Here is a 25,308-nt window from a genome sequence, read left to right as displayed (position 1 = left end):
AATTTTATCTTAATTGCATAAAAATGAGAAGTTGAAAAAAATAATTGAAAGGTACAGCTCTCTTACTTAGTAAAAATTAACTACATACATAATAAAATACTCAACTGTCAATACAGGTTTCTTCTTAAAAAATTAGAGCAACATATATAAATGTATATTCATAAATATTGTTATTCAATAACTGTTTAGTTATGTTACTCAATATTAATGACATATATTTTATCTAAAACTACGTTGAAAGAAATAAAAAAAAAAATTTCGCTGAAAAATATTGCAATTTAACAAAACAGATTGCATATTGCTATTTATTAAATGATAATTTACATTAAATGTGATTACTTTCATAAAAAAAAGTTGTAAATTTTGAAAAACAACTACAAAAGTGTAAGTACGTAGTATCAATTGCTATCAATGATTATTGCAAATCGCTAATCACTCAATGATAAGGATTTTTTTGGTAGTTTAAGAATATTCTTACGTAAATAGTCTATTGCAACTAAGCGATAATATAAGTAATACATTTTTATAAATATGCATGTAAGCTTTAACAATTAAAAAAATAAAAATGAAATAAATAAGAAAACTTGATTTACTTGTTTAAAAAATATGTCTACATTAGTTTGCGCAATAATATATTTTTCATGTTACTAATTTAATTATTAATTATTTTGCAGTGGAAAATAATATGAAAGTTTCAACGATACGAGGGATGTATTTAAAAAGTGATAAAATAAAAATACAAAAGATAATTAGAAGATTATATGCCATTAACACAACTGTTAGTAGATATTATAATAACAATAAATTTAAATCACGTTTGGTTCAAGTCACGTTTAAATCACGTTTCATTGAAAATACGATTTGATAACCCTGTAACTACATTTATATTATTACTTTTGTTTATTATTTTACTGCAATTATCTTACATGTTTTGATATGGAAGGTCAGTTGGCTGACCTGAGAAGTGAAGAAACGACGATGCATAAAGATGTAAGTACCGGCGTAATGTTATTAATTACTTTAGTTTAATACTTGCTTTCTGAGAAGTCTCTTTGTTATCAGTAATCACTTATTTTTCATTCGAATTATTTTTATTTTCTCTGGAAATGGATACAATGACAACTGTGAGTAATTTTACGCTTAAAATTATTTGTTTAGTGCTTATCATAAATTATACATACTCTAAATGTTATTTTTATTCGTATTTATTTTGCACAAAAAAAATTTATTCAGTAATTTTTAAATTCATTATTGTGAAAACTAAAAAAAAAATTTTTCATTAAGAAAAAATAAGATGATAAATTCATGTCAAAAACTTTTAAAATACGGAAACATTAAAATTTTTCTATACAGACAGAATTAAATTGAAATTCTGAAAAATTAAAATGAAATCCTTTTTTTGCTGATACATTTTTTATGAATTGAAAAAATTGATAAATGTATAATGAACTTATTGACAATAAAAATAAAAAAAGTAATTATGCAGCTGAAAATAATAAAAATTAATTAATTTTATCTTTTATAAAAAAGATATTGTGACAGTTTTGTAAATAAAAATTGCAATGCTCCCTCTTGTAGATATTTTAGATGTCTCAATTTTTTCATTATTTACTATAAGAGAAAAAAAAGATTACTTGTTATATTTTAGGGAAGGAGCATTGTATTATTAAATTTCTTCACGACCTCTGAAAATTATATGAACTCACGTGAATGTCGCTCGTGAGTTTGATAACCACTGAACTCAAAATTATCAATAAATTAAGGATCACAGGGTCATTAATTATATTAATAAATATTTAACTGGAACGAATAAACAATTTTTAAAAATAGTTTTCATCATTTTTAGTATTGTTACACATTTATTGATTAAAATTTTATATTATTTGCAGTATCCAATTTTGAAATCATTTCTCGCTGGATCATTTTCCGGAACCTTTTCAACAATTTTATTCCAACCGTTAGACCTAATTAAAACACGCCTGCAAAATACCGTAAATCATCATGTGAGGTATGATTATAATTTTTTTTACATTTTATTTTATTAATAACTTATGACAATAAAGTTGACCGACATCAGAAATTTTTTTTTTAATTTTATAGCAATGAAAGAAATTTAATAAAAAAATTTTGCATACGAAAATTAAAAAACAAATTATTAAATTACAATAAAGCCGACATCTAAAAATTTTTAGAATATTTTTTCTTGAAAAAATTATTTAAAAAAATTTAATTGATAAAATTTCACATGTAGAGAGTTTTAAAAATTATACGTGCAATTTTGTAAAAATATTTATATTGTTCGAATTTAATTAATAAAAAAAAATCAAAAATTATTATTATTAGTGGCAGTTTCTTAGAAACATCATTTGTTGTAATTGATTCTCTAAAAAAATTAGAAAAAAAATTTTACATCAGCTATTTTCAATATCATAATAATTTATATTTTTTTAATAATTAAAAATTATTTTTATATTTGTAAAGTTCGCCAAAATACCCTATGATAACAACGGTGATTCACATTATCAAGAAAGACAATATTTTCGGACTATGGAAGGGAATGACCCCGGTAATTATAATTTATTATCATTAAATTTTAATGTTAAATTAATATATTAAGGATAATTTTTTTTCTTTAATTTCTAGTCGATAACTCGGGTGATACCTGGTGTAGGCTTATATTTTTCTACTCTTCATTGGCTAAAACACACAATATGTTTAGAAGAGCCGCTTACACCATTGCAAGCGGTCTCACTGGGAATAGCAGCACGTTCACTATCAGGAAGTTTATTGATACCAATAACCGTAATTAAAACAAGATACGAGAGCGGTGTTTACAAGTACGGTAGTATGAGAGAGGCATTAAGACTTATTTATAAATACGAAGGTATAAAGGGCCTTTCCAGCGGTTTAGCGCCAACTTTATTACGTGATGCTCCGTACAGTGGCCTCTATCTTATGTTTTATACCCAATTAAAACAACTATCTGTTGAAAGTAATTGAATTGCTTTAATATAATTTAATTTTTTTTATCTAATCTAATCTAATTAATAATAATGATTACTACTATTGTTATTTTTTTAGAATTAAACAGCGATGTAACAACTCACTTTGCCTGTGGAATAGTTGCTGGAATTTTAGCGTCGGCTATAACGCAGCCAGTAGATGTTATTAAAACTAAAATGCAATTATATCCAGATAAGTTTAATAATACAAAAAGTGTATATATTTTTGTACATAACAAATATGGATACAGAGGTTTTTTTAAAGGAATTGTTCCTCGAATGTTGAGACGGACTTTAATGACAACTATGGCGTGGACTATATACGAGCAGGTAATTTATCTTTTATATTAAATTTATTAATATCTCGTGCCAAATGCCAAAAGGGCGTACAATTTTTTTTTGTGCCAATCGTTTTGTAAGAATTTTCTAAGCCTAAAAATTAAAAAAAAATTTCCAAAACCAAAAGGGAGTATGTCTTAAGGGTTACATGGGTTTCCTCCGGGGAAAAATGGTCTATTTTCAACAATTTTTTTTTAATAGAAAAAATGAAGTATTTTATTCGAACTTATTACTATCTTGAAAATACATGTTTAATAAGGGATTACTAAAATTTTGAAAAAAAAAAATATTAAAAACTCTGCTAATGTGACGTCACTTCCGGCGAGCCCTTGGAAAAAAATGAGTCCGTCTGATCAGTAGAACTTCTAGCAGGATCATTTGAAGTGAAAAAAAAAAAAATTTGTGCTCTAGTTAAGACTTCAAAACTTTTTTTTCTGCAGACCTTTACATTTCGAGCGATTCTCAAAAGAACAACAAAACAAAAAAATTTTTTTATGCGTCTTTTTGGTATAGAACCCTATCTAACTGCTGTAATACACTCTTATGGCATTTGGCACGCGATATTATTTATGTCACGCAAAATTAATTTATTTCAATAATATTATAATAATACAACTGAAATAATTTATCATACTAATAATTAATTTTTTATTTTTTAAATTGATAATTACAGTTTATATTGTTTCAGATAACAACAAACTTGGGCTTAAAATAAAAATCTCCCGCTGAACGTCTTTTTTTCCCAGTATTAAATATTTAAGACTGCAAAAAGATCGGCATTATGGTGTATTATTATTGTAAATATCTAAATCATTAATAAAATTAAAAACATCAATTTTTATATGTAATATTGAAAAGTTATTATTTTTTGTTGATAAATAATTATGGATGATACAATCATTACAAGACATTAATTAATTAGTTTTTTTATTGATAAGAAATAACAATTTATGCGTCAAAAATTACAATTTATAACTAATACACAATTTAAATTAATTATTTTTATTCTGTTTGTTTAATTACACTTAAAAGATGGAAAATATTAGTTATTTTTTATAATCGATGTGGAACGCTTAACCCGTTTTATTTATAGAAAATTACATATTATTTTGTTTACTGGAATATGGTAAAGAATTCTAATTATTTAATTAAACAAACAAAATTTTATTTCATCAATTCAACGGTTTAACAGTTAGTTCAGTTAATAAAAAAAATGTATAATTAATAACCATAGTCGATTTATTAATTATAAGTCACGATTATCTGAACAAGAAAACTTTTTTTTTTTTTTTTAAACAATAGTTAATTTTTTTAACGACCGCGTTTTTCTTTTCGCCAATCTCAAGATTATATAAAATCTTTACCTTAAAAGATATTTCACGCTGATAACTCGCATGATTCATTAGGTGAAATCAAATCCTCCGGCTGGTCAAATTCTGAAAATAGACAGATAAATTTTAAAATAATTAAATCATAAAATTTAATTTTATAAATAAATTCTATATCTATTTTATCAAATAGAGAAAAATCTATAATACGCTATAATAAACCATCACCAGTTACATATGATACATTTGTTAATATAAATTTTATATTTATGTATTCATAGCTATTGATTGTTTGTTTGTTTTTTAATACTCATATATTTTTTTAGCTGTTTTAAAAATTTTTAATTTACACGCCCTTTGGCTTTAGGAATGCTACTTATTTTTAAGTAATTTTAATAAAAAAGTCCTATTACATTTACACTACTAGTATTTTGGTTACGTGCGTTAATATCCCCAGACAAAATATCACTGCAGCCAAACATTAATAAATAAAATATTATAAGAATTATTTTTGAGACAATTAATATTGAACAAACTTAATTTTTTATAAAATACGACAACACCTGAGCTTTTTATCGTGTTTTGCCCTTTTATCATAGATTTTGTGTGTGTTTATCTAAAAATAGGCCAACTTATATTTTGTCGCGGATATTAACGTGACAATCGAAAAAAAGAAGTAATTTTCGGGAATTTTTTTGACAGGAAAAATAAAAGAATTTGGGGATCGGATTTTTTTTATTTTATTAAGGGTACATTAAAGATTATTACCCTAAATTTTTATTAAAAAATATTTAATTATTACAAAGTTATTAACAATCTCGTACAGCGCTAGAAAAAATTTCTCCCTCCATGGTCGGTTCGATAACTCAAAAACGGATCATCTGAAAATAAAAAACCAAATTGATTTTTTATCAGTAAAGATGTAGCTATCGTCGCACATACGGAATTTTAAAAATTTTCATTAAAAAAAAAATGGCGACTGATTGAAAATTTTTTTACTATTTTTACTGTTTTTTTTTTTTTGTTTTAACCCGGCTAAAAAAATCTTTAAAATAAAAATTTCTTAAATTCCGTACGTGCGACGATAACGATATCCTTACTGATTGAAAAACAATTTAGGTTTTTATTTTCAAATGATCCGTTTTCGAGTTATCGAACCGACCATGGAGGGGGAAATTTTTTCTAGTGCTCTACGAGATTGTTAATAATTTTGTAATAATTAAATATTTTTTAATAAAAATTTAGGGTAATATCCTTTAATTTACCCTAAATAAAATAAAATAAATCCGATCCCCAAATTCCTTTATTTTCCCTGGCAAAAAAATTCCTGAAAATCACCTTTTTTTTTCGATTGTCACAGTGGGGTTCCCCCTCAATAAAATATAATGATGCTGAAATCAGCAAACATCTAAATTCATTTTTTTTTCTCTAATTTTTATAACAAATAAATTATGATAAAAAAAATAATTTTCTTAATTTTTTTTACATTCTAAAGGTGTAATTTTTTTATTAAAATTTTTTTTATAATTTAACTGTTATAAAAATCTAAAAAATTTAAGATGTCTGTTGATTTTAATATCATTAAGATTTAAGAGTTTAAAAAATTAGCAATTAAAAAAATTCATAAAATAAAAAATTTACGTAAAAAATGGAATTAGACCTTTTTTCATAAAATTCTATTATTTACAGTCGTTGGCATACTTCTTATACTATTGTCATATGTTAGTTGCATCAGAGTTTAAATAACTTAACAATAATTCTTAAATTTTCAATAAAAACCATAAAGTCGGTATCAGCGATATTTAATCACTTGATTGTAAAGTGCGAATTATAATATTATTTATGAAAATATTTATATTTGATTTCATTAGGTATCATCATTCCGATATAAATACCTCATTAAATGCGTGGCAGAAGCTAGTCACACAGGGCACTGCTGAAGCAGATCTACTGTAGTAGGCACTCATTTCCTTCACTAAACCACTAACTTTTTTGAATTTTTTTTTATTTTTTAAACTATTGTTTTTTTACGTTTAATTATTAGTTAATAAAAGTAACTTTAAATAATATTCCTATTACAATAATAAAGCAAGTGTAGGTATACCTTCTCCTAACTTGCTCGTATCATTTATATATTTATAATAAACTAATTATTATCTTTAATCTACATCAACCATTAATTATTTACCGCGTTATTTTATTTATTTAAAACGCGCAGTATATTACGTATAGTCGTATTTGTTTCCGTAATCGTGTAATAAAAATAATATTCAACGCTGAATTACCAACGATTTCAATTATAAATAATTTGATCTTTTTTTTTTTTTTTTGTTTTGTTTTATATTATTGCAATTTTGTTTTTTTATTACAAAATTTGGAAACGTTTATTTACTTTGAACAATCAAATAGTAATGTTCATTTATGTGGCAGAGCTAATTAAACTCACCTTATTATATTTTCAATACCTGCACAGTAATTGACACGTTAATATTTAATTGTATAGTGCATACCTGGACCATTGCTCACTCACTAACCAATCAAGAATTGTTACTTGTGACTTCGACTTCTTGACCGGTGACGGCGACGATTGTGACTGTTGGAATTTCTATGATCTCGGTTTCCTGTTAAAATTAAAAACAAAAAATTATCAATATTTTGTTTTTGTGTAGATGATACTAAAATCATCAAACACCTGAAAATTTTTCACATTTTTATTATGAATAGATTATAAAAAAAAAAAATATTTAAAAAAATTTGCACATAATTTTTTTCTCTAATTTCCGCATGAAGAATTTTTACATTAAATTTTTTTCATAATTAATTAATTTTTATAAGAAGCTAAAAAATTATTAGATGTCTCTATTTCAGTATTTCAGAGACGAAATTATTCTTATTCTCTTTATAATATAGATAAGAATTTATTTTTACCTCTGTCTCGATTATGACGACGATAATCTTCTTCTCGATAACGATCATGGTGATCGCGTGATTGACTTCTACTTCTGTAGTTAGAATTTCTAAAATAGAGTAATATTAAAAAAAATTATTCAGTTAAAGGAATGGCTACAACAAATTTATTGTTAAATAAAATTAAAAGTAACCTGTGTGAATCATGCCGATTTTTTTCTTCTTCACGTCTACGACGTTTATCTCTTTCACGATCGCGATCACGATCACGATCTCGCTCACGATCACGTTCTCTATCTCCATCACGTCGCCTCCTTTCAATTTCGTCATTAGCACGAGCACGTTGTTTACGATCTTCATCTCTTTTTTGTTCTTTTTCATCTCTCGCCTTTTCACGTTTAGCCTATAATATCGTGAAAGAATTATTTAAACTATTTTACGATATAAATAAAAAAAAAAAAAAAAACAAACACTGCCGGCTCAAAACCAGACTCAGATATTTTTGTACTGCTACTAAATATAAGGGTATTTCTAAACTTTCTGAAGAGCTAGCTAATATATTCTACATCTTTTTTCCTTAAGAAAAAAAAAAGTTACCATTATTTCCTGGAGAGCTGTTTTTAATCTAGCATATCCGACGTGCTGTTTGCCCATAAGATGATCATCAATACGTTGTTGTGCGTCACCGACAATTAAAAATGCTCCACATACGTCACATACTTCCATTTGTTTTTCTTGTGCTGCTGCCAACTCCGCCGTCTAAATTTTTTAATTAATTTTAAAAGTTTATAAATTGAAAAATATTGATAAGCTCATAAACGAAAAAACTACTCCAAAAACAAACCTGATTGTAATGACTGTTGTCATTGGATTTCCTAAGCGTCTCACGTTCTTCTTTCAATTGATCACAGAGTCTCATTAATCCTTGTGCCTGTTCAACATTACCCTGAATACCACTCTGCTCAGCCTCTTCGACTAATTTGTTTATTTTTTCTGTTAAAAGCGCGATTTGTTCTTCATTTCTTTGCGTTTGAGCTGGTGTTAGTGTCGGCTAAAATTAAATTAAAAAAAAAATTTTAATAGCTCAAATTCATTTTTAAGTTTACATCCATCTACACGGAAAAAAAAAAAAAGATGACACTGGATATCATCCCAGATTACACTTAGTGATATCTGTGGTAAAAAAAAATTTTAGATAGTAGCTAGAAAAAAACAGATTATACTGTGTGATATCTGGATTATACTCATTGTAATCTGGAAACTACCAGCTACTATCTGAATTTTTTTTTTTCACTCAGTATAATCTGTGATGATATCTAGTGTCATCTTGTTCTTTCCGTGTACTACATAAAAATTTTATATTTTAGGATGAAATAAATTTAGAGTAATATATTTAATAAAATTACCGCTTCGGTTCTTCCAATAAGTGCTAGCCTCTGTTTGCCTTTTACAATTTTTCTTTCGACTTCATTCAACATGCTCTGACAAAAGCGTATGAATTCATCTTCATATTGTTGTTTTCTGTATGAGTATTGTGCTTTTTCATAAAGTTCACGTGCTTCATCGTCGTGTACACGAGAACATGCACCTAAGTCAGCTCTTGTATTCACAAATAAATCATGTGGACAAAATTTAACTAAATAGAGTTTGCAAAACTGTAAAAAAAAAAAAAAAAAAAAGAAAATTGATTAATTTAATTGATTTTTAGATAATAAAACAAAAAACCTGGCTGTCAATTTCTTTTTTATTAAAAAGAAAAAAAATTAACGCACAATTAAATGAATTAGTTAAAATATCAGAAAATGTTTATGAAAATTAAAGTGCAGATACTTAATAATTTTTTTAAGAAATAAATTAGGGCAAAAAAAAAATCGACATGTAGAAATTTAAAAAAATTAAAAATGCAATTTTTTAAAAATAAATTTTTAGAACAAATTTGATACAATTCGTAGACATAAAAATTATCAGGAGAAAAAATAGAGATGGGATAAGTGACAATATATAAACTTATGCTTGTAAGACTAGAAGAAAAGAATATCCTAAAATAAATACCTCAGGATCTTCCCAATTGAGTTCTTTAGGTTTTTCGTTTGGTAAAACATTACGATTTCTTCCCATCAATTCATCAAGAAGCGCGGCAGCCGCTGCAGCAGCCATGTTTGTATGTCGTTTTTTATGTGCGATATATATATAATGTGTTCAATATACATGTGTGTATTTGTGAATATGTATCACTAATCACTGATTGTTCTCGGAAATTACACCATGATTAAAAAAATTAATTAAAAGATTTTGTATATTGTTTTTTATTGATTCAACTGTAATAAGATGAACTTACGTAATCATACGATTATTTTTTTGATAGTGATTTGTGCTGATAATACATTTACTTTTTTTGTATTTAAACAAACAACTGATGTGTAGCAAAAAACATATACAGACTGTACTATGGAGGGTAGAGGTAAGGAGGACCATCTAGTATGGGGAATCAGTTGAAAAAGTGTCCACCAGTAAACAGCAAATTATGATTTAAAAAATTGCCAAAGTGGCTCTAGTGTAGCAAAAGGACGTAATAATTTAATATTTTTTGTGATTTTTGTAGTGAGGAGAAATGCAATATTTAAAACCTAAACTACTTACGTAGTTGAATGTAATTAAGTAAATATAACCTATAAAACTGCTAAAATAATACAGATAGCGATTTGATTGTTTTAAAATTTTTATAGGTACATTTTTGTTTTTTTGTAATTTCATTGTTGTTAATTTTAATAAAATAAGTGTAATAATAATGGGAAAGCTTTGCTCAGTGAAAAGTTGTTCAAGTGGACGTAAATTAAAAAATAACGGAATTGATATATCTCAACCTCTATCATTTTTTCGCCCAACAGTATGTATAATAAATTTTTATTAATTATTTAACAATAGCGAAGTGAACAGTTAAATAACTTTTTAATTTTTATAATAAAAGAAAATTATACAAAAAGTTGATTAAAAAAATTAAAGTCTTAATGTTTTTTGGAAAATATTGACATTATTATTATTGATGGATGAAAAATATTAAAAAAATGTAACATGTTCCTAATAATACTTAATAATTTAGGCAATTAATATTTTTTGTTTATATCAACTTCTAGACTCTGGAAAAATTGAATAAATGGAATACAGCTTTCGGCACTATATACAATGAAAACAACTGACTATATTTGTCATTTACATTTTAAAGAGGAGGACATAAAAATGTACGAAACGTTCAACATTAACGGGGAGATCACGATTTTTCCAACAGGTAAAAAAACATTACGAGATACAGCTCTGCCAACGGTCGAACATCAGTTTCTCCCTGTAGCCATACATGACGTTGAAGGAAATGTTATAAATCAACTACAAAAACCGAGTTCTAACCATAATAAATCTGAAGAAAAATTAAAACATGAAGATAAATCTAAACAACAAGAACTATTAGCTGATCAGAGAGTCTCTGATAGAGTTATGGATATGATTACACAAAGTAAACACGATTTAGAAATAGTGCAGTTGAATGAAGAAACTCATACTAATTAACAAAATGATAAAGAACCTGAAGTCACTTCTCAGCCAACCGAGAAATTTTTTGATAATCTGAAATCTTCTGTGCTACCGCAAGGTTGGATGTATTTTGAAAAACCAGAAGGGTTGGAATTCTTTCGGACGGATGCTAAAACTATGCAAATCGTAAACCGTTTACGAGTAAACAAAGACTTATCTGTTACTGTAAGTTCTTGCAAAATAATTGTATTTGTTTCAATCTCTTTAATACCAATAATTAATTGAAAACACATTATAGGTTATTTTTTCGACGAATGAGGAATTGACTACAAACGATAATATATTTTCATTCAAAACCATCTACGAGTACTTGAAATTCGTAGAAAAATGGCCATTATGCGTTGGTACTCAAATAGACAAAAAAAAGTATAATCGATTTTTATATTAGCAAAGAAATATACTTATATGACGAGTAAAAATATAATTAACTTTTTTAATTATTACATCAAATTTTAGGTTTTCACAAACTTGTAAGGGTGTAATTTTTGGTGACGAGTCTTATACAAGAAATCAAGCGAATCCAAGATGTAAATCTTGTAGAGTTTTACGACATCGCTTACAGAATTGTAATTCTGCTTCAAATATTTTAGAAAATACGATTTCTCAAAAACGTCGTACTTCAAATCTACAAAAACGATGTAAACGTTTAAAAATATCGGTAAGTTATTATACATATACATACCAGAAACTTTAAAGCTAGATTTTATTGTGTGTAGATAATCCGGTGATGGTTTTAAATTTTAGACATTAAAAGAAGCTGTAAAATCTAACGATATTATTTTTTTCTCCTGCAGGAAAGCCACACAATTTGTGCTTTTTCAACGGTTTTTGACAGCGACTATCATTTGTGGACCCATAAATTATTGTTTTTTTCATCCATTTGTCATATATTACATTTTTAATTTTTGAATATATTTGTATATTAATGATATCGTCAAGATAGCTATAATTTTGAAAAAATAATTGTACATTCGTCCTAATATCGAAAAAATTTAAAATTTTTATGTTTTTCAAATTGTACATATTTTAATTCCTATAAAATAATTGTGCTATATACTGCTTTTATTTCCGTTTACAGAATTAATAGCTGTTTATTATTTTATAGAACCCTTTTTATACATTTTACAATACAATGACAATAAATACAAAGTTTTTAAATAATATTTGTGTTGATTAAATGTTATACTCAGTAGCTTCTTCAGATTAAAACGATAATAATTTTAATTTAATCTCGGATTTAATAACTTGATATGAAGAAGGAAATGTTAGTTGTACATAAGTAATACTTTAACGTCAAATGGTGAATGTTGTTCTATTACAACCGAGGTATATTAGTTATGCTGTTTGATGAATTCCGTAAAATGGCAAATTTTTTTGGATTAACTTTTAAGTATGTAACATTTACAATTTTCTTTTTAAGTTTAATACTAATTATTTACAGAAAATGAAGCTGAGAGAAAAAGTGTATCAGGCGAAATTTGAATGTTCTCAGAAATCAAAAGTTGCAGTTAATAAAGCTATTATGAAGTTACCTAAAACATTTCAGAGCGTAGTTAATTCATGCTTTGACGCAGCTCAAAAGAAAAATTGTAAAGGCCGGCGATATACATTAGAATGGATTTACGAGTGTATTTTAATACGCATAAAAAGCCGAAGAACATATCAATTTTTACGTACTAGAGATATTTTACCATTACCGTGTATTGAGACACTAAATAAGTTTATACGAAAAATAAGCAGTTCAGCTTACGGGTTTCAGCCAGCTATTTTTCAAGGATTACAGCAAAAATGTGAATCAATGGATAAATGTCAAAAACGTGGAGTACTTCTTGTTGATGAGATGAAATTGAGTGAGGGTGTTTATTTTGATTCTCAAGAAATGAAATTTAATGGATTTGTTGACTTGGGTGAACACACTCCAGAGGACTTAAGAAATAAAACTGCAGATCATGCTCTTGTTTTTAAGTTTGTACCTTTTCAAGGTCGATGGGTTCAAGCTTTGGGTTGCTTCCTCTCTAAAAGTGCTTGTAAAAGTGAATCACTACACAAACTTATTCTAGAGTGTATCATATTGATGGAAAACAGCGGAATTTGTATAGACGCAGTTGTCATGGACGGTGCATCATGGAACCGAGGGGTATGGAAAATATTAGGAGTGAACGAAAATAACATAAGCTGTGAACACCCTTCAGATAGTTCACGACGTTTGTGGATGATTTCTGATTTTAATCATTTAGTAAAATGTTTCCGAACATCAACTTTGGATGAAAAGATTAGCGAATTCATGGTAACGTTCAAATATAAGTTTATTTCCGACAATCCAGAATAATATAATTAACTAAGGCTATAAATTTTTCAGACGCCCTATGGAATCGTTAAAAAAAAACATTCGAAAGCTCTTCTAGAGGAAGAAAACTATCGTCAACCAAATATGAAAATAGCTTATAAATTAACACCTGCACATTTGAAACCAAAAGGTTTTCAAGTAATGAATGTACCTCTTGCAACTGAAGTATGTATACTTGAATATGTTATTACATACTATTTTCGATTGATAAACTAATAAGATAAATATTCAGACACTTTAAAAATTTTATTCTCAATAGATTTACAATAATTTTTTTATTATTTTAATTATAGGTTTTTGGTCATGAGGTATCTGTCGCGATGGCTCATTACCAACCTATGTGTGATAAGTTGAAAGATTCAACTCCGACACAAAAGTTCATAGATCTTGTTTTTAATTTAATCCAAGCTATGACTTCTCGCATACCTAGAGATGCCCTGTATGCAAGAGAAGATTGTCGTCAAAAACAGGTAAGAATTTGTAACCGTGGGGTTTTAGCCCAGGTCCAGTTAGCTACCCCTTTCCTCTTTAGAAAGGGCGCCACTGGGATTTTAGACACGGTGTCCCAGAAACCGGAGGAGCATGAGAAGAAAAGGACAGGGTCGTGAGAAGTCCGAGAAAGGCTGCGAATAAAACTGAGAGAAATTATTAGAAAAATATAAATGATTTATTCAATTTAAATTTCAAACTTAACAATTTCCTTATAACTAACTTAATTGTGAGAACCTCTCACCTACGTTGGCCCTTGCCAATTATTCTTACAACTTAAACTAACTTAATCATGAGAACCTCTCACCTACGCTGGCCCTTGCCAATTCTTCTTACAACTAAATAACCAATTTTCTTAACCTCGTCACTCCGACGGAATATCTCAATATCTCAATTTCCTCGTCAACCTGACGGAATACCATAAAATACCAATTAATTACCTCGTCAACCTGACGGAATACCAATTAACATTATTTACCTCGTCAACCTGACGGAATACCGATTAAAACCTATTCCCGACTGCGCCCCCGACTCGGGCGTCTACGCAGCGGTTTCCTAACTTAATCCGTTGTACCCCGACTCGGGCGTCTATACAACGTTTCTAAATACTCACTAAATTCCATACAAAAATCGTCCACCGGACGCTAACTTAATACCCACTTTATCCGAATTACTAATTATCTAAATTCCTTGAATTTTACGCTCAACATTTCTTTAATACAAAATACCAAATTCACTAATTTAATTCATTACCAAAATTTCTCAACTAAATTCATTAACAGTTTTCTCAAAAAATTAATTCACTAAATTTACTAAATTAATTGAATTTAGCCCAACGGCCTAGAATTAATTTTACAAAATTACAAATTTCAAATTCTACAAATTTAACAAGCCTCATTAAATATTCAAACTACATATATTCCAAGTAACCTTGACTATCTAAATTTCACAAATGCTTCTACTATTTCAACTTAATCAATTAATTTTAACTAAATAATTTCCCATAACTAAAGGGCTTGTAACAAAACTAATTAATTGACGTTTATAAATAATTTACTTATAAAAGAATCTACTAAATTAAAAGTGACATCTGAGACAATAGCGATCATTAATTGACAAATTTTATTACAGTTAATTCGGCCTCTCAATTTTCAAATTCAAGCTTGGCCTGAAATAATTGTAATAATAATACCTGACTTAACTTTTACAACTCTCCAAACGTTGAGTGAAGTCCTGGTGGAAACGAGCGAAATCAGCGGCTGGTTGGTCTCTCTCTCTCGTCTCGAATAAACTTTCCGGCTCCAAGTAATGGGTTCCCAATTCCGGATCGTAGATTGACTTCCTTCTTGATGGTCCTGAATCTCGATGACAGAATTTATTACACAGCACTACACTGACTCACTGTTTTGCCAAAAGCCTCACTGTCTCAAAGCGTCACTGGCTCAAAAGGTGTTACTTGTTCCAAGGGCAGGCTCAAAAAGTGTTACTTGTTCCAGGGCCTGGCTCAAAAAGCCTTCATGTTTCTTTTGTCGGATCTTTTATAACCCTTGACTCCGAGTTCTCGAACTTTCCTATTGTCAACCCCGCTTCGTTTTTTGGGGACAGCAGTGGGGACTTTCGATTTGCACGCCCGGTGACAAGTCTGAACTACTTGTCAAAATCGAACGGTAAGGGAAAACCCTCATTACCGTGGCGTCAATAAAGTGGTCGATAACGACCATGAGAAGTTCAGTTTTCCCTGTCACAAATTATTTAGTAAAACATAATAATTTAAAATTTTAACTTTGTAGGTTTCATAAAAAATTTGAAAGTTGAAAAAAACATATACCGGAATGACAAAGAATACTTCTCTATTACAAAACTGTAAGGTACTTCATACATTATGATTACTTCATGTACATGGGCTAATAAAATAATGTTTTATCGTTGATTTCTTAAGTAAAAAATATTTTTAGATTCATCCTTGATTTTTGTTTTGCTGTGATTGCATTTGTGGTCCAGTTTATTTATCATTGTGATCTTGACTTCATAGTAAAAACACAGTGGAGACATTGGAATCGTGATAAATATAACAGTGGATATTTTCAATTAGTACATATCTTTTAAACAGTTATTTTAGAATTCTTCCGCGTAAACAATATTTCCACCGTGAAGTCAAAACTGCGAAGATTTTTCTTAGCATGTGAACTGCCTCTAATGGCAATAAATGATGATATAGATTAATAACTTTGTACAATTAATCTTTGCCATTCTACGTAATTACGTTTTAAATCATCTCTCTCAAATTTTTTAGTCAATTTTAGGATTCCTGCAGTTTTTGCAAAATTGGGAAAATTTAGAAAAAAAAATTCCCATATCGAAGAGCACTTTACTTGGTTTGAAAGTGACGTTGCGAGCTACCCTTGAAATCCTAGATATGCTTAAAACCGAATGTGGATTTAAATATTTAATGACAGCGACGTTATCACAGGATCCTTTAGAGGTAATTGTATATAATTATTATTGACTATATTTATTATAACATGTTAAAAATTATCATTGATATTTTATTTCAGAGATTTTTTCTGTCATGCGACATTCATGTGGAGGAAATGATCACCCTGATCCGAAAATGTTTGCTCAAGTTTACAGATTGGCTTCTACATTTTCACTCATACGTCCTCCGAAAGGATGTAATGTTTCTGGGGAAAATCTTTTGAGAAGCTTAATCGAACCTGAACTGTCAATTTCTTCAAATTTAGAGCGACAGCTATGGCTTCAAGGTATTGATGACATGCTACAAAATTCTGAACCGCAAGTGGAAAATTCTTCAATTGATGAAGATCATGATTATAATGAGGCAGTAACCAGTGATGCCGTGCAATCATACATTGCGGGTTACATAAGTCGCAAATTGCAAAAAATTGTGAAGTGTTCAGATTGCTTACCAAATATTCATATGAATCCAAGAGATGGCCAACGATTACATAGAAACGATGTAATTCTGAAAATGGATTTATATGGTGGGCTTATTTATCCTAGCGAAGAGTTATTTGAACTGACCAAACAATTAGAGAAGTGTGTTTTAAGAGCTGTAAGCAAAAATTTGACAAACCTAGAAACCATTACTCAAATATCAGATGAACTTAAAAAAGAGTACTTGATAAAAGTTGGGTGCTTTATTCATGAAAAAGAATTAACTGTTAAGATTATTGACATTTATATTGTAATTCGAGCGCATTTTTTAGCGAAATCAGAAAATAAGCGCTACGACGCAGCAAAAACGAAAACAAAAATGAATAGAAAAAATGCAAAATTAATTTCTTGAATGTACGACTTATTTTTAAAGAAAAAATGTTATACTATATGTTATATAATGTTAAAAAATTAATCAATAAATAACTTTTATCTTGTTATAAAATCCCTGATTAAAAAAAATCATTCAAATGGATTCAGAAATTTTTTCGTTGAATTGTATCAAATACGTTTCCATTTTTCTTTATCGACAGGGCTTTTAGGTAACAAATTGGTTTATTTGAATTAATTATTAATTTTATTTTATTCCTGATTGATTTTAATGTAAATAATGAACATTTTTGTAAAAAGCGCGGTTACAAAAAGGAAGTCTTTCTTTCCTTTTTTAATCTAGTATCCTACTCTAATTATTTATGGCGCTATTTTTAAATACTTTCCACTTGCTACAGTGGCGTCATCTTAATTTGCTGTTTTCCGTGGACACTTTTTGATATATAGAGATGGTTCTCCTTACCTCTACCCTCCATAGACTGTACTACGAGCCGAGTGCTAGTAAAAAAGTAAAAACTATAGATGTAGATGTGTCTCGTATTTTCTTCAATAATTGAATTGACATGTAAACGGTAGAGGGCAGTAGTTGAAAAATTTATTGGTAATATAGTTATCTGTTTTGTGCAAAGAGCGCTAGTGTGATAATATGGATAATACTGAAGTTAGTCGTCAACTGTCAATTTTGAAAATTTTTTTAACAAATCAATTACAATAAAAAAATGCTTCTAAAAATTTATAACATTCAATTTAGCTATCACTTCACAATTTTAAAAATTTTTTTTAATAAATTATGGTAAAAAAAATTATTAAAAGAATGGACTTGTAGGAATTTTAATAAATTAAAATTGCAATTTTTTTTAAATTATTTTTTACAACAAATTTTTTTCTCCAAGAAAATTAAAAAATTATCAAGTGACATCTAAATTAAGTGTCATAAAAATTTTCACTTGTAATTATTATTAATTTTCACATGTAAAACTTTTTAATTAAATTTTTTTTATAATAATTTAATTGCTATAAAATTCTAAAAGAATTTTTAATATCTGTCAACTTCAGTGTTATTATTATGTACGATTTTCAGTTCACAATGATTTTGATAAAAAATAAAGTATGAAGACACGACACGCAGAATCCATAATGAAATCATTTAATGATTCATAAAAAATTTTTAAAAATACAAGTGCAATATTTTTAAATATTTTGTTTGGTTATTATTTAACTAATTAAAAAAATCAAAAATTATTTTGGACGGTAATCATTTATTCTTGACATTGGAATTAACCGACATCTGTCAATTTTTTGGATTTCTATAACTAACTTATTGTGACAATTATAAAAAAATTACAAATGTAAATTTTTCAAAAATTTATTTTTTTTACAATTGATTTGTAATAAATATAAAAAAAATAATTGTCAAATGTCTGCTGATTTCAATTTTATATATTTACATATATTATAATTTTTATGTAAATTAAGTTAGCCGACATCTAAAAATTTTTAGAATTTTTTTTTACTGAATAAATGATTACAAAAAAAAATTTTAAGTTGTAAAAAACTTGAAAAACAATGCATGAAATTTTTTAAAAATATTTTTTAGTTCCAATTTAATAATCATTAAAAGAAAATCAAAAAATTAAAAACGTCGGCTAATTTTAGTATTGTAAATTTTTCTTATCTTTAATATTATAAATTTCTGGTCTATTACTTTACTGTAGTACTATATAGCTTACATTAGTATTAGTACAAGTATTTTTTTTTTTAGTAATTGTAATAACACATTGAGATTAGTGAATACAATACAACAGACTGCTGCAACACACAATATACTTATCAGCAGTTGAATCATAAAATTTGACCGTAACGTTTTCCTGATTTATTTACTTATAAAATAAAGTGTTGAAATTTACAAACCGCCGTTTTTTCGATCAAAGAAATATCAGCAAGTATTATTTTAGTTTTGTGTAAAATAATAACTAATAAAATGGAAATAGCAGGCTATTGTAAGGTCAAAAAGTACGAAGTGGTATTCAAATGGGAAATAGAGTGTTTGCCATCATTTATCGTTTCTATATACTGACCATGATAAGACGGATAAGAATTTGGAGTCTCCGAGATTTTCTTCAGGCGCCAGATTTAACGATTCCTGGTTTTTGGAATTGAAAGTTGACTCCAGCAAGCAGTCAAAAAGTAAAGGATGGATTTCACTGGGCTTAAGTAAGCTTGGCCGACAGCGAAATTCCAGAAACAACTGTCGAATATTTAGTGTATATACTGAATAAAGACAATGAAAAGTGCGCAGTTCAAGAGCCATCCAGCAGAAATTTCTGGCGTCTAGAAGAATGGGGCTACAGTCAATTTATAAAAATAAATGAATTATTGGAAAATAAAGAAAATTACTTCTCCAATGATATCTTGTGTACTATCTGTATCGAGCTTTCCCTGATTAAAAATATTGATTGAAAAGTATTGAAAATTTTTTCAATTCTTTTCAATCCACACAGAGATTTTGAAAAATATTGAATGGAATTGAAACTTCAATTATTTGAATACTTTCTAATATCTTATAATGGAATTAAAAAGTATTGAACAAGATTCATTCTTGGATGTCTTTAATACTTTTTAATTCTAAAATGGAATTCAAAAGTATTGAATGGGACTAAATTTTTATCGTTTCAATACTTTTCAATTAAGAAGTGAAATTCAAAAGTATTGAAAAAGATTCATTCTTGGATGTCTTTAATACTTTTCAATGCTAAAATACAATTTAAAAGTATTCAATATAATTGAAACTTTTATGATCTGTAATTTATTCTTATTTTTGTAAAGAATGAAACCCCGGAAAAAATAATTAGGCCGCATAATACGTGGAAAATAAACGTGTCAGGTAAAATCAGAAGGCTATAAAAAAAATTGCTCGTCCAAAAATTCGAACCGTGCATCTCACACTCCCCAGAATGACAGCTTCACAGTCAACCCAATATATATATATATATATATATATATATATATATATATATATATATATATATATTGTTGTCTAGAACCATCGTGTATGATGTCAAGTTCAGCTAAGAATGAATTTTATCAAATTTCAACCTCAAAAGGGATTGGGGGCGTTTACTATGAAAATCTTTCATAGCCAAACAATAGTTTTTATGGACTCAAAGTTTTGTTGGAACCTTTTATTTATAATGTGAAAATCATCTCTAATAGGATCTTACGAAATTTCTCTATCACATAGGTGTGCGGGAGTGATAATTGTCAAAAAATTAATATTCTTCAAATACAGTTCCTGTAGATCTAAAATTTAATAAGAATCTTAAGAGCAATAGGAAATTGCAGGGATAGCCTCTAAGGTCAACAGATTTAAATATTTTCTTTTTTTTTAAATTATATTTTCTTACAACTAATGTTACATAAATTATTGCAAAAACTAAAATTGGCGGTATTACAAAAAATAAAATTTGTTTTTAAATAATGTATTGCATAACAATAAATAAAAGTAAACAAATATCATGATTCTTCATGATTCATCAATAATAAATGCAGTCGAGTCCTCCGAATCTGGCTCTTCGTTCAAATCGTCCATTTCTCCATCAACACCGTTATTAATTTGGATCTCCCCTTCATCTTCAGAATCATGATTTGATCTTAGCGGTGGGGTTGGTTCTTTGACAGCTTTTTCAGTTTTGGTTTTAATTGTATTGCCTTTAAATTTAGCAATGAATTTTGAAATGTAACGTTCCAAAGAGCCAAGGTGTTTAAAAATGATATTTTCATGCATACCATGAGTAAACACTGAATTTCGGAGATAATGTTCGAAGAAACCTAAATGAAAAGAAATATTGTTAGACTAATTATTAATAACTATTAAAAAACGGAAAGGAAGAGTCAGGACAGGGAAAAGTCATTATTGTGGGAAATGTTAATGCAAGAACATGGAATTAAGAAAGTTGGTATTCCGGAGTGGAAGAAGATGTTAAAAGAACAAGAAATATGACGCAGAAAAAGAACAATTTCTGGTTAACTATGCTATAGTAGATACAGAATATATGAAAAAATAAAAGAATTTATAGTACTAGAAAATCGAACGTGCGTTGCGCGCTTCTGTCAAAATTTTTATTATCGACAATTTAATTTATCAATATTTTCACAAATTTAACAATTAGAGATAATCATAAATTTTTTAGCTGTAGAGCAGTAATATTTAATTACTGAACACAAAATTATCGTGAATTATACATTTACACGGTCGACGGTGTAAAAATATTCAATTCACACCGCCTAAATTTAACACCGTATTTAAAAAGTAAAGATGGTGCATTAATTATGGATATTGTAAATCAATCATCAGCGGGGTCTATTTCATTTTACAGTCGATGTTTAATCAATGGTAAAATGTATCACAGTCAGATGTATAATCAGGCTAAAAAGACAAATAATTCATTTATTAAAATGACAGATGGTATAATGGCCCAAATCATACGATTTTTAATGAAAGATGACTATGCTTTCGTAGAAGCTTGCATTCTGGATGTTGACATGATGGAACAATGTGATCATTTGTGGACAATAACGGACCGTGCCAAAGAAACCGTAATAATGCCGGTAACCATAATTGAAAGCAAAATGATATACATATCGATAAAAGCGATGACATGTAATGAGAAAGATCAGAATTACTTAACTCAACAGCCGAATGACTTTGAAGTTCAGTAGTGTAGTAGTGATACTCCAGATGTAACTTTGTATATAAAAATAATTCAAAAATGTAACTTGTAATCAAAATGAACTCGTTTTTACTTAATATTATGTAAATGCAAGAAAAATTTGTAAAAATACAACAATAAAATTTATTATTACATAAAAACTCACATTTCATTTAGTGATTTAGATTTATCATTTGATAAGGTAATTTGTAACGTAGAGATCAAACTTTCTATTCGATAATAAGAAATTAAAATTTTACAGCTTCTAAGCAAAAAAAAATTTCAATTGATTTCAGGAGATAAAAGATTGGAAAATTTAAATTTTGGCTTCAATTAATTAATTAAAAAAAAAAACAGAAACATTGAAAACTCTGATTAATTAAAATTTTTTGTAATCCTACACGTGATCCAAAATATTAAACTATTAAACTACTAAACTATTAAATATTAAACTATAAATAGGAGAAAGATTGAAAAAAATTCACAAATTTGAATTAATATCAATTAAATTTGAAGCCAACGCGTCGGAAATTTAGGACTATTGTAATATTGAGAATGATGCAGAAAGATTCACAAATTTCAATAAATTTTAATTTTTTTCAATCTTATATGTGACCCGAAATAAGTGACTATTTTGTTATTGAAGAAGATTCAGAAAAATTGACAACTCTAAATTAATTTTAATTTTTTTCAATCCTACACGTGATCGAAAATTAAAAACTATTTTGGTATTGAGAAAGATTCAAAAATATTCACAAATTTGAATTCATATCAATTTATTTGAAGTCAACGCATACTTAGAAATATAGAACTATTGTGGTATTGAGAAGGATTCAGAAAGATTCAAAAATTTTTATTAATTCTAATTTTTTTCAATCTTATATGTGACCCGAAATGAGTGACTATTTTGTTATTGAAAAAGATTCAGAAAAATTGAAAACTCTCAATTAATTTTAATTTTTTTCAATCCTACGCGTGATCTGAAATAAGAAATTATTTTGGTATTGAGATGGATTCAGAAAGATTGAAAGCTCTCAATCAATTTTAATTTTTTTCAATCCTACACTTGATCTGAAATAAGAAACTATTTTGGTATTGAGAAGGATTCAGAAAGATTGAAAATGTTAATCCATTTGAATCTTTCTTAATCCATCTCATAACTCGAAATGTGGAATTATTTTGGTATTGAGAAGAATTCAAAAGATTGAAAACTGTCAATTAATTTGAATCTTTTTCAATCCCACACGTAACCCGAAAATACGGAACTTTTTTGTTATTGAAGAGGATTCAAAAAGATTAAAAATATCAATTCATCTGAATCTTTTTCAATTCTTTAAGAGTTCAGAAATTCTTATATTATTTTTAGATTCAATATAATTGAAAAGTATTAATTTTATGTTCAGATGAAAAACTTGTGGGATAGGATTTATTCAAAAGTATTCAATTCTCATCTTTTTCAATACTTTTCAATGAGTATTTTTAATCAGGGTTCAGTTCACGATAATTATGTATCGGTAATCAACGAACTTCCGTTGAAAACTTCAAAGCGCCCGATGGTTGATGACTTGAAGATTCTCTTTAATAGTAAAGTCGGTAGCGACATTACTTTAATTGTAGGCAATCAAAAAATTCTAGCTCATTGATTGTGCTCTCCTGATTGTGCGAAGTCCAGTTTTTCACGCGATGTTCACTCACCAGATGCAAGAGAAGAAAGAAAATAAAATTAAAATTACTGATACAGATCCAGAAATTCTGAACAAAATGTTAGAATTTATTTACACAGACCAAGTCTCAGAAATTGATCAGTATGCTGAAGATCTTTTTGAAGCAGCTGATATGTATCAGCTTCAGACACTTCAAATTTTGTGTCAAGAGTCTTTATGCAAATCTATAACTGTTAATAATGCAATCCGGTATCTGGAAATTGCTGATCGTCAAAGCGCTTGTCAATTTTATGAGTTTGTTCTTCGTTTCATCGCCATTAATGCTCAGAAAGTCATAGAAAGTGAGGACTTTAAAACGATAGAAGTAGAAAATTCACCTTTATTGTTATCAATTATCTTGAACAAAGTATGCAGCATTTAAATTAAGGTCTCTAACTTAGTATTATTTATTCTATATAAAAGTCGCAAATAACCTTTGTTAATTATTTATTTATATTTCTTTACTAGGTCCAGAAGATATTGGAGAATATGGAACTGATTATTTTTAAAAGATTCCTCAAGCGATATTTAATTTTAAAACTTTATAATATTGCCTTGTTATATCAATTTTCACAAATTTTGCAAAGTTTTAATATTTATAATAGTTTTCTAGATCATGTACATATTTGTTTATGAAAATAATGTTGCTTATAATGTCGATTCTGTCTTTAACGTCAGAAGTATAATAATTGCGATTTATTTCTGTGATATTTAAATTTGTTAAAGAAAAAATAAAATTTATGAATTGATTTACTGATAGAAACATAATAATAGTAGTAATTTAAAAAACTTTTAATGAAATAAAAGTTTAAAAAAAGTTGTAATTGTTAATCATGATATTGAATGTAAGAAGTATATCTAATAATTTTTTTATGATATTGAAATTAAATGACATTAAAGTTAGCAGTCTTGGCCAGTTTTTAATTTTTTTTTTAACAAAAAAATTTGTTTTGAAAAATTACTTTTAAAAAAATTGCATTTTCAATTTCTTAAAATTTCTACATGTCAATTTTTTTCTCAATTTTTTTTTGCAATAATTTATTTGTTAAAAAAATTCTAAAAATTATTCAATGTCTGCTAAATTAATTTTCATTGAAATTAACAGATATCTGTCAATTTTTTTAATTTTTATAGCAACTAAAGTATTGACAAAAATTACAAGAGCAAAATTTTGAAATATACTTTTTTTTTTCATAATTTATTTTTTATAAAGATAAAAAAATTGTCAGATGTCTGCTGACTTCAGTATTATTTTTTTTTTTTTTTTTTTTTTTGTAATTATTGTAAGAAATAAAAAAGTAAACAAAGATACTCAAAGTATAATTAATGTTAATTTTATTGATTTAAATTAAATATTCATATTTAAGGTATAAATTATTTTGTTTGTAAGAAAAGATTCTTTGATAAATGTAATCATTAAGATAAAATATATAATTACATTTAGGTTGAACTATTTTTTTCTACTAAAGATTCAATTTTTTAATCTAAATATTTTTACTAAATTTTTCTTACATAAAATTTATTATTTATTTTTTGATTTTTTTATTATGAAGAGAAACATAAAATTATTTTTTCCTGAATTGTAACAATTTTTATTATTTAATTTTAATTAGT

General features: G+C 27.3%; 3 protein-coding genes across 8 annotated transcripts; 2 read left to right on the top strand and 1 right to left on the bottom strand.

Moving 5' to 3' along the window:
• The first annotated feature begins 238 nt into the window (after nt 1-238).
• On the top strand, nt 239-4,189 carry LOC141527268 (mitochondrial glycine transporter). Of its 3 annotated transcripts, none has more exons than XM_074242670.1 (7): nt 239-388; nt 675-990; nt 1,890-2,008; nt 2,482-2,566; nt 2,644-2,992; nt 3,082-3,332; nt 4,030-4,189. In XM_074242670.1, the coding sequence occupies exons 2-7, from the start codon at nt 937-939 to the stop codon at nt 4,054-4,056; spliced, it is 885 nt and encodes a 294-aa protein (XP_074098771.1). In that variant the 5' UTR covers nt 239-388; nt 675-936; the 3' UTR covers nt 4,057-4,189. The 3 variants fall into 3 exon arrangements, with proteins under 3 accessions (XP_074098771.1, XP_074098770.1, XP_074098772.1); XM_074242669.1 differs by having other exon boundaries at nt 247-384; XM_074242671.1 differs by lacking the exons at nt 239-388; nt 675-990 and adding an exon at nt 998-1,124.
• Nucleotides 4,190-4,481: 292 nt separating this feature from the next.
• Nucleotides 4,482-15,794, bottom strand: LOC141527263 (luc7-like protein 3). 2 transcript variants are annotated; one of them, XR_012479164.1, is made up of 9 exons: nt 15,190-15,794; nt 9,629-9,894; nt 8,983-9,231; nt 8,421-8,627; nt 8,174-8,335; nt 7,771-7,979; nt 7,598-7,686; nt 7,116-7,290; nt 4,482-4,777 (listed from the first exon to the last, which is right to left on the bottom strand). XR_012479164.1 is itself a non-coding variant. In XM_074242660.1 (9 exons), exons 2-8 carry the CDS (start codon nt 9,731-9,733, stop codon nt 7,217-7,219), a joined length of 1,095 nt encoding a protein of 364 aa, XP_074098761.1. In that variant the 5' UTR covers nt 9,734-9,894; nt 15,190-15,794; the 3' UTR covers nt 4,482-4,777; nt 7,180-7,216. The 2 variants fall into 2 exon arrangements, 1 of the variants encoding a protein (XP_074098761.1); XM_074242660.1 differs by having other exon boundaries at nt 7,180-7,290.
• On the top strand, nt 9,901-16,086 carry LOC141527252 (uncharacterized). 3 transcript variants are annotated; one of them, XM_074242633.1, is made up of 9 exons: nt 9,901-10,463; nt 10,711-11,326; nt 11,400-11,527; nt 11,618-11,819; nt 12,603-13,448; nt 13,521-13,673; nt 13,802-13,978; nt 15,788-15,865; nt 15,953-16,086. In XM_074242633.1, exons 2-8 carry the CDS (start codon nt 11,225-11,227, stop codon nt 15,794-15,796), a joined length of 1,617 nt encoding a protein of 538 aa, XP_074098734.1. In that variant the 5' UTR covers nt 9,901-10,463; nt 10,711-11,224; the 3' UTR covers nt 15,797-15,865; nt 15,953-16,086. The 3 variants fall into 3 exon arrangements, with proteins under 3 accessions (XP_074098734.1, XP_074098732.1, XP_074098735.1); XM_074242631.1 differs by lacking the exons at nt 15,788-15,865; nt 15,953-16,086 and having other exon boundaries at nt 13,802-14,568; XM_074242634.1 differs by lacking the exons at nt 9,901-10,463; nt 10,711-11,326; nt 11,400-11,527; ... (1 more) ...; nt 15,788-15,865; nt 15,953-16,086 and adding an exon at nt 12,045-12,551 and having other exon boundaries at nt 13,802-14,568.
• The last annotated feature ends 9,222 nt before the right edge of the window (nt 16,087-25,308 follow it).

The sequence above is a fragment of the Cotesia typhae genome, unplaced genomic scaffold (genome assembly GCF_013202065.1).
Source record: "Cotesia typhae breed Kobodo isofemale line unplaced genomic scaffold, CoteBio_Ctyphae contig_4, whole genome shotgun sequence".
Lineage (NCBI taxonomy): Eukaryota > Metazoa > Arthropoda > Insecta > Hymenoptera > Braconidae > Cotesia > Cotesia typhae.
Note: the sequence above shows the minus strand (reverse complement) of the source record. Positions and strands in the feature narration are given on the sequence as shown.